The following is an 18,931-nucleotide window of genomic DNA, read 5'->3' on the forward strand; positions in this document are numbered from 1 at the left end:
TTTAATTAGCATAGTTGTGGTGGTTTTACTTAGGTGGGCAGCTGAGCTCCACCACAACTGCTCTCTCACTCCCCCTCCTCAAAGGGAAAGGGGGAGAAAAATATGATGAAAAGGGCTCAAGGGTTGAGATAAGGGCAGGGAGATCACTCAGCAATTATTGCGAAGGGCAAAACAGACTCACCATAGGAAGATTAATGCAATTTATTAGCTATTACTAACAAGTTAGAGAAGAAACAAAGAAAAGAAACTAAAAACACCTTCACCCCCATCCACCCTCTTCCACCTCCTCCCCCCGACTGACGCAAAGGAATGGGGGCTGCGGTCAGTCCCTGACGCTTCATCTCCATCGCTCCTTCATGGTCACTCTCTGCCCCTGCTCCACTGTGGGGTCCCCCCTATGGGATGCCGTCCTTCCCGAACTAATCCTCTGTGGGCTGCCCACAGGCAGCAGCTCTTCAAGCACTGCTCCCACACGGCTCCGTACCACGGGGTCCATCCCCCAGGAGCAAACTGCTCCAGCACGGGTCCCCCACGGGTGGCAGCTCCCCCCAGCCCCCCTGCTCCTGCGTGGGCTCCTCTCCACGGGCTGCAGCTCCGGCCCGGGGCCTGCTCCTGCGGGGGCTCTCCATGGGCCGCAGCCTCCTCCAGGCCACATCCACCTGCTCCACCGGGGGCTCCTCCACGGGCTGCAGCGTGGAGATCTGCTCCGTGTGGGACCTGTGGGCTGCAGGGGGACAGCCTGCTCCACCAGGGGCCTCTCCACAGGCCGCAGGGGAACTGCTGCTGCCTGCCTGGAGCACCTCCTGCCCTCCTGCTGCACTGACCTGGGGGGCTGCAGGGCTGCTTCTCAGCCCTCTCTCCCAGCTGCTGTTGTGCAGCAGTTTTTTTCCCTTTCTTAAATATGTTCTCACAGAGGTGCAACAACATCCCATATTGGCTCACCTCTGGGCAGCAGTGGGTCCCTTTGGAGCCAGCTGAAACTGGCTCTTATCTACCATAGGGCAGCTTCTGGATTCTTCTCACTGAAGCCACCCCTGAAGCCCCCTGCTACCAAAACCTTGCCACATAAACCCACTACAATAGTATAATCATATCTCTATATTTCCATAGGTAGATGGGAAAGCCTTTTGAATTGTGTTTGTGGAATAGAGACTGCATGTTTTTAATTTTACATAAGAAATTTCTATTGGAAAAGACTTAGGATCTGGCTTAAATACTTCAGAAGTTGCAGTAAGATTTTAATGACTGTTAAGTTATCTTAAACATCCAGTTAGACCTTAAATAGTTTAAGTTGTATTGGCCTAAATGTAATACTGCCTTACTAATGAAATTTCAATAAAAAGATGAAAACTGGTTGCTCAGTTTATATTTGTGCAGCCCTGGATGGAGCCACAAGAGCTTTGTTTGCATTAGCAATGTGTTCAGATTTCTGCATGGAGAGCTGTTTAATAGTAGCAGCATATGAAATTCAAGTTAAGTAGAGCAAAGAAATGCCATACGATTATTACTGCTAAATCTGACGAATAGAACAATTTTCTACCCTTGAGTGATTTAAAACCCTTTGCAATCTTAATCTAGAAAGGCACTGCTTAAAGCAATGCAGCGCTATAGAGATGAATGACAGTATAATAATCAGCCAGAAATGCATAGTTTCACTTCTCATATGTTATTAGTCCACTGACAGTATTCTTTGTTTCCCCAATCATTTGATGTGGTGCAGAAATCTGAAGGCTGTTTCTTCTGCCATCGTTTCTGTAAATGACGTAACTTCCAAGTTTCATTTTTCCCCTTGTATTAAAAATGGTAATGATACTTTCCTAGCATTTGTTAAGGCCTTCACCGCCTTGCAGGAAGATTTATAACTGCAAAGGATTATTATTATCATTTATTTTTACTGATAAATGTGGTGAATCAATAAGTGTAACATTCAGAAAAATAAATACTTTTGGGGAGAGGTATAGGAAGAAAGGATTGCCTTTCATCTCACTTTCCTCTCTGCACTTTGCTTGGCTGGAGCATTAAGATTCTCATCAAAACCAACATTTCAGGTGGAGTGGTCTGGGAAGCTACTGAGCTACATGGGCAGATACAATGAAAACGAAGACTTGAGCTTTTATTTTTTTTTAAAGATATTGATATTTAACAAAAGAAACAAGAAAAGAATAAAGCAAGCAAATTCTTTAACAAGCAAAGAATAAAATATGAAGGAAAAAAAAGATAAAATTATTTGACTTTTGAGGCACGTTACCCATCCATTCACGCAATTTTAATAATCATTTTAAGAAACTGCATTCTGTCACTCTATTGAAGGTGAGAAGAGCTCTTCATAATAACTGAAAGTCAGGAAGGTGGTTTCCACTAAAATTATACTTGACAATGCAAAGATCACTACAAGTTATTTTGCTTTATGTCCTGTCCTTGCTTCATTGATTATGTAATTGCAACTTCCAGAGAGATATAAGACTCACTTTAAATAAAATTAAGATGCAGATGTGTGCCAATATGGCAACTTAAAATAGCAGGTGGGTTTGTAGCTGAGATCATACAGAGAATGGCAGGGAACTAAATCATATGAGATAATATTGAGACGTTGACTGAAATGCCCATCTGGCTAATGGGGAAGTGCTGTTACAAATATGAGAGCTCTTGCTGTGCTTCAGAGATAAGCAGTTAAAAACAGTCAAATAAAGGAAAGGTTGTCATGGATAAGCAAGTATTAAAGGTTTATTCTTTGGTACTAACATGCAATGTGGAGTTATATATCACCTATTTGGATAATATATCCATGTAAAATTACAACATTAGTAATATCTAAGCTTAACATTTTTTTTCCTGAATTTATCCAGTACATTTTAAAGGTGTACAAGTTTAAACTTACACAGATTTTGTAGAATTCTGCCTACTACAAAAAGACACAGGTGATGCGTTGTTTTTGCCTGTCACTGGCAGCTAAAGCTGTCCTCTGAAAGCTTGGTCTACAAACTAGGAAGGCAATATTTATTAACTTCATTACTAAATTCCTTGTCTGAAGTACAAACTCTGAAGTACAAATAGCATAGGCATTGGGCCTGTGGGGCTTTCCCTGTTCTCCTGAATCTGAGCTGCTGTCTAAAGAATCATACTTCAGCATATCTTTGGGTGTCTTTATCCTTAAATAAGGGATACCGACATCCATAAATAGCAGTGGTGTTATATGTCAATATAAAACTCTTTCCAATTTCTAAATGATGTATTGAATTCTGTTACTAATTCAAAAGCTACACTGACTTTTGAGACTGTTCCTGCACCTGCCATATGTAAATTTCTGCAATGTGGTTTTGATGCAGGAATAGAAAGCAGGGCTGCATCAGGTCTCTCCGCTCAAGCACTTTCTAATCAAACTAAAGCTGTTAAGATCAACACCAAGTTGGGCAGCAGTGTTGATCTGCTCAAGGGCAGGAGGGCTCTGCAGAGGGATCTGGATAGGCTGGACTGATGGGCTGAGGCCAACTGTATGAACTTTAACAAGGCTAAGTACTGGGTTGTGCACTTGGGGCACAACAACCCCATGCAGCACTACAGGCTTGGGGCAGAGTGGCTGGAAAGCTGTGCAGAGGAAAAGGATCTGGGGGTGCTGATTGATGCTCGCCTCAACATGAGCCGGCAGTGTGCCCAGGTGGCCCAGAAGGCCAACGGCATCCTGGCTTGTTTCAGAAATAGTGTGGGCAACAGGACCAGGGAGGTGATTGTCCTCCTGTATTTGGCTCCGGTGAGGCTGCACCTCGAGTACTGTGTTCAGCTTTGGTCCCCTCATTACAAGAAGGACATTGAGGCCCTGGAGCATGTCCAGAGAAGGGCTACGAAGCTGGTGAAGGGTCTCAAGAACAAGTCTTATGAGGAGTGGCTGAGGGAACTGGGGTTATTTAGCCTGGAGAGAAGGAGGCTCAGGGGAAACTTTATTGCTCTCTACATCTACCTGAAAGGAGGTTGTATCAAGTTGGGGGTTGGTCTCTTCTCCCAAGCAACAAGTGATAGGACTGGAGGAAATGGCCTCAAGTTGCTCCAGGGGAGGTTTAGGTTGGATATCAGGAAAAATTTCTTCACTGAAGGGGTTGTGAGACATAGGAACAGGCTGCCCAGGGAAGTAGCTGAGTCACCATCCCTGGTAGTATTCAAACGACACGTAGATGCAGTGCTAAGAGGCATGGTTTAGTGGTAGACCTGGCAGTGCTAGGTTAGTGGTTGGACTTGATCCTAGAGGTCTTTTTCTAGGACCTCTAGAGAATCAAACCTGTATGATTCTATGATTCTAAGATGCAGTCATATGTGTATCAATGAGCAGCTTTTCTTGTCTTTTTTTGCCACAGACTGACTTGCAAGGTGGATTTCTCTGCCTTATGAGGCATCTTCAGATTAAATTCCTGCTGTGCTTCTCTGTTAGGGACACCTCTTCCTCTTGGGATTCAGCCATAGACACACAGTTATTTTTGGAGTCAGTCTCTGCTTACATCAGCAATGGGAGAGTGTGATGTCCCTTCACCCAGAGAGTGCTTAGCCTACTGGATAGCCATGTGAAGCCTGAAAAAGGAACTTTATTTCAACATTTTTAATTTCTCTGCCACTTGTTATTGTGCTACCACACAGTTCATGGCCCTTTTCTGTTGTTCATAAGGACCTTCCTTCTTATCATTGCTCTTAGAAGTGAGGGGTTAATAATACGGGGATAATTAGACATGTAACTTTTGTATAAAGGCTCTTATGGAAATTTGTCAAGAAAGAGGTTTTGACTTATCCAAAAAAAAGGGATTGATTAGATTTAGTTTCTATCAGGCAGGTGTCAGGACAAAAAGCTCCAGGTATCCAAGAGTTAATTCATTCATTTAAGGAGAAACTTGAAGTAGAGATACAGTGCCAATGTCACTTAGCTCTGTTATTAATTCTTATTCTTGTGCAAGTACTGTAATGCACAAGATTTGCATGCATATGAGTGGGTTTGTATGAATGTCAGCTAGCATGAGCTGGGATGGAGTTTTCTCCTGAATTGAAGAGCAGTGTCTTTGGAATCATGCCAGTTTTGATGTAAGTTCCTTCAAAAATAAAACTTTCTCATTTTACTAAGTAGCTGTTGTAATGAAGCAGTCTTGGCAACTGTTTGTGTTATTTGTGAACAAATTTAATTTAGGAGAAGGTTCCCAGCTTTCACAGCAGATTTGGAAATGGTCTTCCAAAAGGAACAGTGAAGTAGGAAACCATATGCCTCCTCCCTGTTTTTAAAATAAAATTGGTGTATTTATCACTTGTATTTTATTGTGGTGTCTGCAGAAGTAGGGGGTTGAACTTGATGGCCCAGGATGTCCACTCCAGTACTTTTTCCTGGATTCTGTTTTGAGAATTAAGTAGTAATAAATTAATAATATTTACAATCATTGCTGTTTCAGTGTAGTACAAACGAGATACGTTGATCTAGAAAATAAGATAAAAGATTTCAGTCTCTACTAAGTAGTGTGCTTGCTTTAAAATAAATACAATAGAAAATTGAACTATGCCATATAATCTATTCTTTCTAAAACCAAAATAAATTTCAAAGCAAATATGTAATTTTGGAACAAGATTTTTCTTTTTGTCTTACGTCTGGAATTTCTTTGAGGATTAGTTTATTGGAAATATTGGAAACGCTTGTTCTTCTGACCGTGAGAAAATATGTAATTTTGAAAACTCAGATATATACACTTAGACATCTTTTTACTAAAAATGAGGATCCCGTTGCTTGTGCTAGTTAATAAAATGCAACTGTGCAAGATCATTGATAGATGCTCTTTCTTTATGAAATAGGAGATTAAAATAGGCCTAAAACATTTCCCTGGAAGTTTGTATGGTTTCTGACTTCCATGTCGTGGTCAAACTAGGTTATGTTTTACTTTCTGCTGCCTTAAATCCTCCAGTCCTGCAGTTTGTTCTCTAAACTGTTTATATTATACTGATATTCATTGTCACATGCAGCTGTATTCTCCCCAGCCCCTGAGTGTGTAACTAGTAATTAGTTAACCTGTGCTATAATATGTTTTGGATATCCAGTATATTGAAATTTTTGTTTGCAAAGAACTGTTGATTTATTGTAGATCTTTTGACGCCCAAAAAGATGTCTACTGGAGGGAATGTATGAGAACAGCTTTCTAATGTGTAACACTGCACAACTCCAGCATTTTAAAGTCAATATGCTTTAGTGTCTGGCTTGCTGAAATAGAGTTTACTATAGGTAAAACTGTATGAATGGTGAATAATTCTGTGCTCTTCCAGTGGGTCATAGACTGAACTTGTGAACCTGAACACAATGCAATTCTGACGCTTGCCAAAAAGCTGAAATTCTTGTTCAGATTCATTTAATGTCATGATAAGAATTGGGTGGCAAGCATTGTTCTCTCTGTTTATAACTTTGTCAATGTTACCACTCTGTGCATCTCCCTATGGTCTCCCATGCTCCATGAGATCAAGACAGTGACAATTTCATCTCTTTCTGAATGGTTAACTGTCTGACACTCATACATTTTGTCTGTTGCTGCTTTTGGTCAACAAAATCCAACAAAGTAGCTCACCCAGCTTGTACCAACATAGTTTTAGTTTAAACATGATTAAGGTTCAACACAGTAAATATGTCTGTACAGCAGTTGATGGGCAGGCATGAAGTGAATATAAGCACAGCATGCTCCTAAACCTGTCTGTTTGCTGTCCATGTGCTGACTCACAGACAGCCTGGGAACTGCCTGTATGGGTGCTGTGAAAGCAGAGCAGAGGGGTAGACAAACGATTTGAATAAGCCATTAAAGACAGTTTCTTCAGGATAGGATTGGCAGGGTGGTAGCAAGGAAGCATATGTTAAGTGTTACTGTTCTGTTCTGTGGTTAGTGTGGTTGTCATCAAGTTCTGTTTTATTTTAACTTTTCTAAGATACCAATAAGCAATAATTTCCCACTTCTTTGCTGTCACTGAATTGAAACACACAGCAACCCTACCCACTAGCCCCAATATTGCATTCTAAATTAAAATGTATTTCTGTAAGAGCTCGGTGATTTCAAATTGAGAGGTCATAAATCCATTCCTGCCATTAATAGGTGAACATTTTCAGTCTGACGTGTGTATAAATATAGAAAGATAACAAAATTCAGGTTCAATTGTATGTGAGTACTTCATCGTTCAAAACTGTTGTCTGGAGAGATGAGAACAGAGAGTGCAAGTAATGGAGGCACATTTTTATAAATATCACTGCAGTTGTAGGTATACTGAAACATACGATGTCATCACAATCTCATCTGTTGAGTGTGTACTTAAACTGGGCAAACTCCTTGTTGATTTACACTTGTAGCTATGAGATTTCCAGATGGTGTGAATCACCAGAGAATGCGACCATTAATTTTATTAACCTTTAGTTCTATTAGCTGGGTAACACCCACAAGTACATTTCTATCAACAGAAAGAAGTGCAGCTAGGCAGTGGTAGAACAAACTTCCTGTGATGTTTTGAAGTGTGGGATCATAGAGAAAATTATACAAGTCAAAAGGTAAATCAGCATCCATTGCTCATTCAATCCTTGTCCCCTTTTTACAGTAATGATAAAAACTGTTGGTAAACATGATACAATTTGTTATGTGATGTAGGTCTGCAAATAAACAGATAACCAGTTTGGGGGGGTTGTTTTATTTAGGAACCCCAAGGGGAAAAAAAACAAAACCAACCAGCCATCCATCCAAAAAATAAAAATAAAAAAAATCAGATGGTCCTTACTCTCTTTCTAGCAAGCTGTGTACAACATTACTATTTACTAATATAAGTAAATTTCTCTTTTGTGTGATATCAGTCCCTGGTATGTGTTTCTGAAGTGCTATCCATTTGGCTTTCTGCTTAGAACTGTGACTAGAGGCTAGTCATTTTTCTTTGGAACAGTCTGCTCGTTGTCTGGCCTTTGGAGAGATGGGGTCACTGATGTCCACATGTATGTATGTTTTGCAGTCTTTATTGCCACACTGGATCAAATTAGTTTGGATAACAAAAAGATGCTGAATGGTTTATAAAATGCATTTATTTACAAAGGCTTAATGATTGGCTGTCCCTGACTGGGACCTCTTACATTGTTTGCCTTGGAATGAACTGTTCTGTAAAGATACCGATGAGTGACGTTTTCTGGAGTGAAATGGACCTTGAACACACTTGAATGCTGTTCCAGAGCATTCAGCATCTCTGATGGGCTGATGTATGGGAAGCAGGTAGCTATACTGTATCCAGAGGAAATGTAAGCGGACAGCAGATTGTTTCTTTGGAGTATGGCCAGAAGTCTGCACTTCCTGTGAAAGCACTGTGAAATACTTAATAGTATACTTTTTGTTTTTGTTTTTCTCTGTAAGAAAAAATGGCAACTCCAGCCACACAATTCCCTAGAGCATTAAACTGCTACACAAGGTTAGTTATAATTGAAAGAGGAAGATGTTTCCTCACAGATTATGTAAAGCACTCAGCAGCACAGCCCACCCTTATCTGCATTAATACAATACTGTTTTTTGCTCAGTTGTTGCTCAGTACTGTACGGTGAGCAACCACCAATCTTAATACTCTACAGCTTTGTTTCCATCATGTCTTATCTCCACTTTTAGAATTCCAGCACAAGAGGGAAATTGAAAAACCCAACCAACCACCACCAACAAAAAAATTGGGGAGTTTCTTTATATTCATTCTAGTTGGAGCCTTCATAATATTACACGTCCAAGCTTTTCACTGCTACTGAGAAACAGAAATTCACTTTCTCATGAATGGAAGGAGATATCTTCATGTAAGCACTGGATTTCCAGTCCTTTGGATTTAACAAAATGCAAGCTATTATGGAACCTTTATGGAGATGAAATATTAAGAGTTTGTGAGGATTTATTTCTGTCACCTCCTTCCAGAGAGATGCTGAAACTTTTGCTGAAGAAACTTTCCTCCCATCCTGTGTGTTTGATACAAGTCCTCAGTCTATTTCTTGCAGTGTAACAGAAATCTATCTTAAAATTGTTGTAACTGGTAGTCATCCCAAGAGGATGCCTGTGAGACTATTGTATTTAGACCCGCTGTTTCCATGAAAACAATGTGCTTAATTGTTTCAGATTCATTTCAGTGCACCTAGATATTATGCCATCAACAACAAACAACACAAACACAACACAAAATTAACTGCTTGGTAGCAAATAAGGGCATGAAGCTGCAACAGGGGAGATTGAGGCTGGATGTTAGGAAAAAGTTCTTCACTGAGAGGGTGGTTGGGCACTGGAACAGGCTCCCCAGGGAAGCAGTCATGGCACTGAGCCTGACAGAATTCAAGAAGCGTTTGGACAATGCTCTCAGACATATTGTCTGATATTTGGGTGGTCCTGTGTGGAGCCAGAATTTGGACTTGATGATCTTTGTGGGTCCCTTCCAACTCAAGATATTCTATGAAATAAAGAGTAGGTTATTTTTGTCTACAGAGCTGGGGATGCTGGGGGAGAGAAGGATGGGGAAAGAGAGAGAGGAGGAAATCTAAATGTGTAGTATATTTGAGGCTAATCTCTTTTCGAAACTGTTGTTTAGGATTTCTCCAAGGCTTCTCTTAGCTGCATTAGCTGGCTCAACAGAGCCCTACCTTAATGGTTCAGTTTTTCAAGGTGACCTAATTCTTCTCCATCTAAATGTGTTCCAGTGTTATCCTCAAACGTTTTTGTTCGGTGAATCTTTAAAGGCTTTCCTGGTCTTCCCGTGGAATAGGGTCCTTCTCATGATTCCAAAATTTCCAGTTCTCCAAGTTATTGTCTCATACCAGTCTTCACTATGTCATGAGCTGGCTCCGTACTGGCTGTTGTTTCATTATTGTCTCAAACTCCTTATTGCTGTTACTGACTACCAAAAGGAATAGCACATCAAATTCACTCATTTTTTTATTATTATTTTTATTTCAAGGAAATTTCAGCTCGTTTCTCTGTTTGTAACACCTGCTATTATTGTACATTATTAAAAAAAAGTTGTCACTCAAAGCTCCTAACAGTTTTCTATCTTTAAGCCACATCTGTAAGTACTGGTGCAGTTAGACAAAGAGAATTTAAGGGAGATGCGCAGGATCCCAAGGTAAATCAGTGAACAGAGTCAGCTCTCTTACCTGTTACAAGAACATCCTTCTTCCTTTATATTGATGCAGCCAGTGCTGACATTGATATCCAATTATGAACACAACCATGTGTTTGACTTGCATGGTCTTTACCCTCTTAACAATTGACCCATTCCTTATTCCCTTATTCCCGACCTTATCCCTCACAGTTGTACTGTAACCCTCTCACAATCTGTTATTTGCTCTTTCACCTTTGTCTAAACAGCTCATTGCAGACCTAATCCCTAACTTGTGGAGATACTGCATCCATGGGGAGAAACACTTCACTTCTAATCATGTCTTTATAGTTCCATTGGTTTATTCTGGCACTTTGACTTGTCATGGTTGAATAAATTGAATTTTGTAGTGTGCTCTTAGAAAATGCCACACTCTTGATTTTAAATGTGCTTCAGCATGATGAATGCAGCACTAGAGTGCGATGCAGAATAGTGGTTACATTTGTGGATTGAAGCTCTAGGTTTTATCCTCAAATCTCTCAGCAGATTATTAGCTGAATCATTTTTAGACTTCCTGTTTTGTATGCATTTCATACCTGTAAAATGAATGTGTTTTAACTATACAGCAGGTCTGTGTTGATACCGACTTGGTTATTGTTTGAACAGCGAGGCAGCAGGTATGCTGTAATACGTCACAGAATGGCTGTTGCACTCATATACTAATTACCCGACTACTACCTTGTGCTCCCCTCATATTTTTATTGGGTACATATACTTTCCTGGGTTGTAAATTGTCTGATGAGGAATCACTTTCATTGTGTGTTTATGTGGTCCCTATCACAATGAGCTTTCATTCCTTGAGTGAAGCCATCAGAATCAAAGGTATTGCTAGAATACAAACATAAAATGAAGTTAAGAACATGCTTTGAGATCTTTGAATGAAATATGCTGAGAGCTATTACGGCTGTTTTATTTCCAAGAAAACATCATCAAACTTTATTATTTTTATGGGCAATTTTATCTGCTGTGCTTTAAAAGCAGGCAGTAATTACCAGTGTATCTAAATCCATCAGCTGATGAATGAAACTAAAGGACCTGAGCAAAAGATCTGTCTCCGTTAATGATATCTGAGGCAAATGTTCTAAGACCCACTGGAATTTAGGAAAGGCATGTTTTGCTCTAGAGTAATTTACCTTTTGAGGAGTACACTTGAAAACAAATAGCAGCTTAATTCTGAATTAATATCTGAAGTAGGTTTAATAACTTTTAAAAAAGAATCTGTTGTGCATGCATTAAACCTGGAGCAGTGCATCTGATGCATCTCTGTGTATTAGGCAGCTAGTGACGATTTCCATCAAGCCTGGAGATGTATTTGTGAAATAGTTTTACATCCTCTGAAAGTTCGAGAAAGAATTCCAGCTGATGGGAAGGAAGAAACTTGGAAAACAACAATGCTGAAAGGGCTACAGATGTGGTTTTACAGAAAGACAGAAGGATTAACGGATTCCAGGTTTCATATTTAGAAGTATCCCATGTTTTGTTTTAACTGTTTCTGAAAGGAGTGTATTAGGAAGTTAGGTTCCCTAATTTTCTCAGGGAATGGAAGGAAGGGAGGCAACACATCTAACTAGACTCTAGCATTTGTATTAACATTCATTACAATGTTTGAAAAATTTGTTTTTCAGATAATTGCCTTTGATGAGCTACGGACAGACTTCAAAAGCCCTATAGATCAATGCAACCCAGTCCATGCAGTAAGTACAACCAATGATGTGCTAAGCAACAGCTACTAAAGATGGGTAGGTGCACTGAGCTATCAGTGAAAGTGTGAGTGTGGAAGGGAATGTAAAGCCTGTTGTTAAGACAGTTGTAGTTTGGAAAATTGATTTATTGGGCTAGTTTTAGGAAAACAGATGCTTTTTATGCTAATAGCTTTCCTTTTTGCTGACGAAGGCAGAAAAAAAAATATTTGGAAGTTCAAAAATTGAAGGATATATAATGTGATGCTAAAGCTTTTTTTTTTTTTTTTTTGATTCTGTGGCACCACTTTTCCTTTTTAAAATCATTTGCTTTCTCTGCTTTCAAGTATGGGTTAATGTTCTTCTCCAATACTGTCCATATTGACCAGTCAAAAGCTTTGAAGGGATTTGATAAGAGGTGCATTCCTAGATCCTAGATCTCCCTGTACCCTATCAGGGCCCTAAATTTTCCTGTGCTTGAACAGTAAATAACACACTTTGTTGCATCTGCTATGGGAAAGGTGAAATATCACCATATGACTGTAAGCTCAGTTTTACCTAGTGAACCAAAATGCAACCCAGATTTAAGCATATGAAAATTCTTATTTCAGTGAAAGCTGTAATCTAGAGTGATTTAGCTAACCACAGTTAAACACGCATCAGATTTGTACCACCATAACTGAGAGCACATCTTGGCCCCATCATCTCAATGCGAATTATAATGCTTTCAAGAGGTGCTGAATTTGTAGAGATTAAATGTATTGAGCTATTGAGTTAACAACAAATGACATGATACCATATTCAGTAGTTGCCATTTAACCTTCTTTCGTAACTCAGCAGAATATTTATGGTACCATTTAGACCACTGATTTGAAGTGTAGTCTTTACATAAATTTTCAAAGATGATGACTTGTTTACTGTTTACTAAAACAAAAGCAAAAAAAAAAAAAAAGAGCTAAAGAAAGAAATTATGTCCATGAAATCCTATAGGGGACTTCAATGGAAGTAATCTGGTTTTAAATTCACTTTATTTGGTTTTACTTCCCATCTTGAGAACTGCACACAAGAATTGTGTATTTATATGTACCAGATTCCAGTCATTTATTCTTTTCCTAAAATTTGTAAGATGCTTCATGGAGATAATTTCCTTTTAGTTTAGAATGGTAATGGAACTGGTCTCCAGAATGAGAAAGTTAATGCTTATAATCCCTGTTTTAATCATGTTAGTGGGTAATCATAAAGTTAATCCTGACATTTCCAGTAAAACACAACAAGGTATTCTGTGATCAGTTGCAATGTTTTATCTATCTTGTATGAAACCTCCTGTGATAATTTAAGCAATGATCTCAGATTTTTTACTTATTTATTTATTTATTTATTTATTTATTTATTGTGCACAGTAAACTTGGTTTTGCCTGTTATAGTGATATAAAAGGAAGACTTTTATAATGATCAGGTATTTCTTATATCTGTGGCCAAGTATCTTTTCCTCTTTCCCTATGCATGGTCATTCATGGGCACATTCCATTAAGGCACAGGGCTCAGTCAGACAAGTGTAATGACCAGCCCCGTTTTACAGGTGACTTGCCCTTTTATACCCTTTACTGCCTATTTCCCCCTTGTTGTTCCTCCTGCTCCCCTTTCCCCCTGCACACCTCACATGGGTTTACAGAGTTCTGCAGTTTCTGTACCCTCCCAGTCCAGGGTCCCTTTGTTCACAATCTTATCAGCTGCAAGGTTCATCCTTCCTGGAAGTGGCTTTTTAGCCTACCAATTAGTGTTCTGTTTCTTGTAATTATCTCCCACCTTAGAAGTCCTCCATCAGATAACCCTGCTGGAATAAACATTCCTACATTTTCACATGCTCTCATAAATTAGTGTGACTGACTGAACTTGGTTCCCACAATTTCCTCCCTTCCTTACTATCTTGTTGCCTTGGAAAAGGGCCCTTGACCCTTAAAGGATTGGACACTGTCCTTCTACATACCCTTATGATTAACACCAGTTACACAGAGTGAAATCTGATTTTACTAGTGAATTTCTCATTATAAACCATTTAAAGGAGACCTGACTTTGACTTGTTTTCTTTCTGTGGATCAAGCTTAGAGCGTCTTTTGAGTCAAAGTGCTTAATTACAGTTACTTTTAGCATTTATGAATGTATCTGTTGTTTAAAGTGATATTTCTAGGACATTATGGATATTATTCACTAATGGGTTAAATTGTAATATCACACGTTGCTCAGACCCACTATTAGTGGTAGTGGAAGTGCAGCTATACCAGCTTTTCAGTTATTTTTTTTCATTCAGACTTATCTTAAAGCTAGAGGTTGGATACGTGAAAATGCAAGGCCGAGTCTCTGTGTTGTAGATTGGCTCCAGCCACAAATGTTGACTTTAAAAAAAAGTTGGAGCCTCTGACTCAAGGCTAACATAGACATGAACCTCCTTTTTACACTGTTATTCCCAGTAACAGATGAAAAAATAACATTGGAACTTAGAAATGAGTAGATCCTTTGACTTGCAAGCAGTACATTAGAAGTGAATATTGTTGGTTGAGATTAATAACATGTTGCTTCCCTGCAACCAAAAAATATGATTTTGACCCCTTGTACTTGTAATACATTGTCTTTAATTTATAACACTACCTAATCTCCCACCTTTCTCCCCACTTTTTCTTGACAGAGAGAGCGACTGAGAAATATTGAGCGTATTTGCTTCCTTCTGCGAAAGGTGAGTGTAAACTAGTCCAGGATTTGTGAACTGCATGAGAATTAAAGCCAATGAGTGGTTATCTGCATTCATTTTCTCTTTGAATAATCCTCATTCTCTATTGAAAGGTTCCGTTCTACTGCAGAAGTAGAAGTCATGATGACCTTGTCAGAATAGAGTAAGACAAATTATAAAAAGTTAACATAATAGAGGATTCCTAGATAAGAACTGAATCCTGAGAACATCTTCCCATTAGTTTTGGAACGTGCTTTTGGATGGCGGTGAATCATTTTGCAGTTGCAGCTTGAGGTGCTTATAGCCCTATCATTTGATCATAGTGTTGTAATACAGGCTTTAGAAATATCTTTTTTTTTTTTTTTTAACAGGGGCTTGCTATTTGATAAATTAAATATTTTATTAACTACATTTTTAATAATTAAGTTTTTTATTTGGCTGAATTGAAAAGTTGATACACCATTTATTTTAATTTGACCAGAGATGATGAGTGCCTCAGTTTCTGAGAGAGTTGAAGGAGCTGATAAATTGTAGGATTGATATGGTCAGGTTACATCTTTCCTCTGTAGCTTGAAAGAAGGCTTTCATAAACACTCATTGTTCTCCTGATTCTGTACCAATGAAGTCCAAATAGTCATAGTTCCAATATATTTCTCTTTATATATTCAAGTTTCTATAAATTGCCTTCACCAGAATAGTAATGGAGCTACCTAAATAATTCAGCATTTTTGCTTAACAAAGGTCATCACTGAAGTGTGGACTGCTGATTGCATCCTAATCAAGCTAAGAACTAAATTCAGATATGTTTTTTAATAAGCTGAAGGCCCCATCCTTAGAAGTTTTGGGAAAACCAGTGCTAGGAATTATTCACTTAGGATGATCCAAAGATCTAGTTGTAACCACACTCAGAACGTATGAAATGACTGAGATCAGTCAGAACTTGAGACAGATCTATTTGGCACCATTATGAGCATGTGACTCTTAGAAGCCACATTTGGGAACTTAGCATGGTTAAGGCACTAGGGATGTGAAAATAATAGAAAATACACTTATCACCAATAGCTTTCCATTTTGTCAGATTGGCAGCCAGCCAATTTCAAGCTGTGTCACAGTGTATCTGACATAAAGCAACTGGTGAGTGGTAATGTATTAATATATGTGAGCCCATGAGAGTGCCTTGCCTTCATCAGTATTTAATTATTATTGAGCCTCAGCCTTCTTGTCAACAGCAAAATGGAGCGTTTTGGCTAATTACAGATTCTGTATTCAAAAGGGATTGGCTTGCTTCTGGTTCTCGTAAATAGTTTGTTAATTCAGTGTCTTCAAAGTTCTTTGGGGACACATTTGTTTTAACTGAGAGATGATATGCAAGAAGAAGGTGGTGGAATAACTACAGAGATTTGTAGTCTTTAAAACTGACAGTCACTAAAAATAGCTTTAGACTATAGAGCATAAAGTATTCACTGTTGGGGATAAATGCTGGCAAAAACGGTGTATAGATACAGGAAGACAGCAGTTAAGATGCTATCTGCAAGCACTAAATATATCCCTCATTATAAAATTGTGTCTTTAGGTTTGTTTCTCCTTCTATGAAAAAGCAGCATATCTTTTTGCCCCTGTCATAAAGTAAGATAATTCTTTTAAATGGCTTTGAAAATAGTGTTATATTGCTATTTATGACATTATAACTTAATGATGAAGATCTGTGGTAAATCTAAAAAAAAGAGGCTATAAGTAGATTATAAAAATATGTTCAGTTTCCATTACAGCCTGGTTTTAGAAGGGGCTCATGGGAATTACTAAATAGGGGTACAATATGCCATACAAACGATACTAATGAGTTTAAGGATGGATTTTTCATTTTATCTCCAAAATACTCAGAGAAGATTATTAACAAACTGTGACCAGGTACTTGGTATGTTACCAGATACAGTATAATTTAGTTAAGTTTTCCAAAATGGAATGGAGGATGTAATCTCTCAGCAGGTAGGTGCTTACAGACTTTTGGTTTGAGGAAAATATTTCCATGTCATGGAAACAATTTAGGGAGCACGTGAAGCATATATATATATATAATATAGTGCTGGCATATATACGTGCATGTACAAACAGGTCCATGTTTTTATGGTGCTACAGAATGAGAATTAGATCAGTGTAAGTCTTCTGGTCATTGGAGAATGATTGATTTTATATATAAAGAAGCCATGAACCTTGTATAGCCATGGCTAAGTCTCGTCTGTTCTGAAGTAAATGACAGGAAGGACTTGTTTTCTGAAGCCAGCACCACACGAGGAGGATAGAGATAGCTCATTTCGTACAGTGATATATCTTTAGAGTATATATTAGTCTTCATGTGCATGTGCTGTAAGTTGTAGAATATTTGATTGTGTAGACATTGGTGTGTCATACAAGTGTTGCATATGTCCCATGTGAATGAAGTTAGTATTGGTCAATGCTGTGGACTCTGTGCTATCTTTTTTGCTGAATTTGCTGAATTGCTTTTGTTTCTCTAAGGATGTGATTACATGATGCACTACAATGCTTTGCAGAGATATGCAAACTAGTTGTGAATGAGCTGTCTTGGCTTAATGGAAGCAGTACAGTGAACAGCACAGAATCATAGAATCATCTAGGTTGGAAAAAACTTCAAGATCATCAAGTCCAGCCATCAGTACAGGCTTCCTGGGCTCATTAGCACTTCTGAATAGTGTGATAATTGAGGTGTGACATGTTGTGCCATGATTTTTGTGATTAAACACTTTGGTGAGGTAAACATATTTGATTAATGAAGACAGCAGTCTTATATACTTGTAATTGCAGGTGTATTTCAAGAGATCTACCTACCTGGTTGATTTCTGGTGGAAGTACTTATTCTAGCACTAAAGACAATTAGAAATTTTGTATATTTAAAATGCTATTTCATTAATCGACCATTGTAATAGCATTGCTTTACCTGTGGGGAAATTTAATTGACTTTTGGTTAGTGTTATGCTTATATGCAACAGCATCGGTAATGTTTGGCTTAAGCTGATAAATCCTTACAAAGGAGTTTAAACTTGCTTCATTCCCAGCAAATGTATTTCAGACTTCACTTTGCTCATGCCAAACCCTGTTGAACAATGTAGTTGATCCTTCTCAAACTATTAGCAAATATTTGTTTTTTAAACACCATTAACTAAAATAAAAGTGATTTATGAACAGTAAAACTGGCACTAACCTGAGAGGGAACTGAGGTAGAAAAAAGACTCATTCATTTTCCTACTGTAGTGGAAACATTTTAGTTACGTTAATCATGAAATCCGTAAAATTGCAAGTGTAAGAAAATATTGTATTAGAGCTCAGTCCTTTATTTTTTTTATATATATTTATTTTTGTGGTGGTGTGTTTTTTTTTCTTTGTTAGTTCATTTGGGGGGGGGGGGGTGGACACATCCTGAACGAATGATTGGAAGGGAGCAAATTCATCAAGAAATCTAATGACAGACAAGCTGATATTAATCTCAAAGATGTTTCCGATGAACTTGAACTGTCTAAAAATAAATAAAAAAAAATAGGCAGATGAAAAAATATGCAAGAACAACTTTTGAATAACCAAACTTACAGCTTGTTCAGTACTCCATTACTAGCATGAGCAACAACAAGAGTGGAATGTAAATCAGTAGTTGGGTGTTTAAAAATAAAAATCTCTTCACCTAATGCCTTTTGAAGCAAGTTCTACTATTTTAGTCAGGAGGCTGATGACTGCCAATGCTTGGTCTCTTCTAGTACCTCTGTCACTATGATTTCCAGTAGAGCCGGATCTAGGGTACTAGTGGTGGAAATGTATCGTGTACTCAGTAGTTGTGGTGTTTACCAGATGCAATTCTGTTTTTTACAGCTCTGCAAAAATAAAATTATAGAATCATTTAGGATGGAAAAGACCTATATCCTTCACCAATACTATACATAAAAAGACCAATATCCTTCATGCAGTGAGGGGCCCAAAACTGAACACAGTAACTGACGTACAGTCTCACCGGCACCACGTACAAGAGGACGGTCATTCCCATTGTTCTGCTGACCACACTATTTCTGATGCAGGCCTGGATGCCATTGGCCTTCTTGGCCTCCTGGGCCCACTGCTGGCTCATGTTCAGCTGGCTGTCAACCAGCATCTGTTTTTTCAATTTATATTCCATAGTATACTCCCTAGTACATATCAAAATCATCTTTCACTGTATTTACAGGTTTTGGTTATTTATCAAACCAATGTTACCTTAAAGAGCAATTACAGAAGGCATTCAATTCAGACTGAGATACAGTAAGTAAAAAGTAAAACTTAGTGAGCATAATGTATAATTCCAAACAGTTGAGTCTCTGTGTACAATTTATTTAGGTATGTTTTCATA

The 18,931-nt window shown here is 38.5% G+C and overlaps 1 protein-coding gene across 6 annotated transcripts in view; it reads left to right on the forward strand.

Moving 5' to 3' along the window:
• CNIH3 (cornichon family AMPA receptor auxiliary protein 3) overlaps window positions 1-18,931 on the forward strand; it is a 47,695-nt gene that overhangs the window by 12,943 nt on the left and 15,821 nt on the right. For 5 of the 6 annotated variants that reach the window (XR_013948924.1, XR_013948925.1, XM_080586408.1 and 2 more), the window contains exons 2-3: window positions 11,766-11,834; window positions 14,503-14,550. Coding sequence is in view for 4 of the 6 variants with exons in the window: in XM_080586408.1 (XP_080442534.1) it covers window positions 11,766-11,834; window positions 14,503-14,550 (117 nt within the window). In the remaining 2 variants the exon portion in view is untranslated. Of the gene's footprint in view, window positions 1-8,489; window positions 8,798-11,765; window positions 11,835-14,502; window positions 14,551-18,931 lie in introns of those variants that run through there. The other variant, XM_080586407.1, reaches the window with a different exon arrangement.

Source organism: Anser brachyrhynchus (genome assembly GCF_964034855.1).
Source record: "Anser brachyrhynchus genome assembly, chromosome: 3".
Taxonomy (NCBI): domain Eukaryota; kingdom Metazoa; phylum Chordata; class Aves; order Anseriformes; family Anatidae; genus Anser; species Anser brachyrhynchus.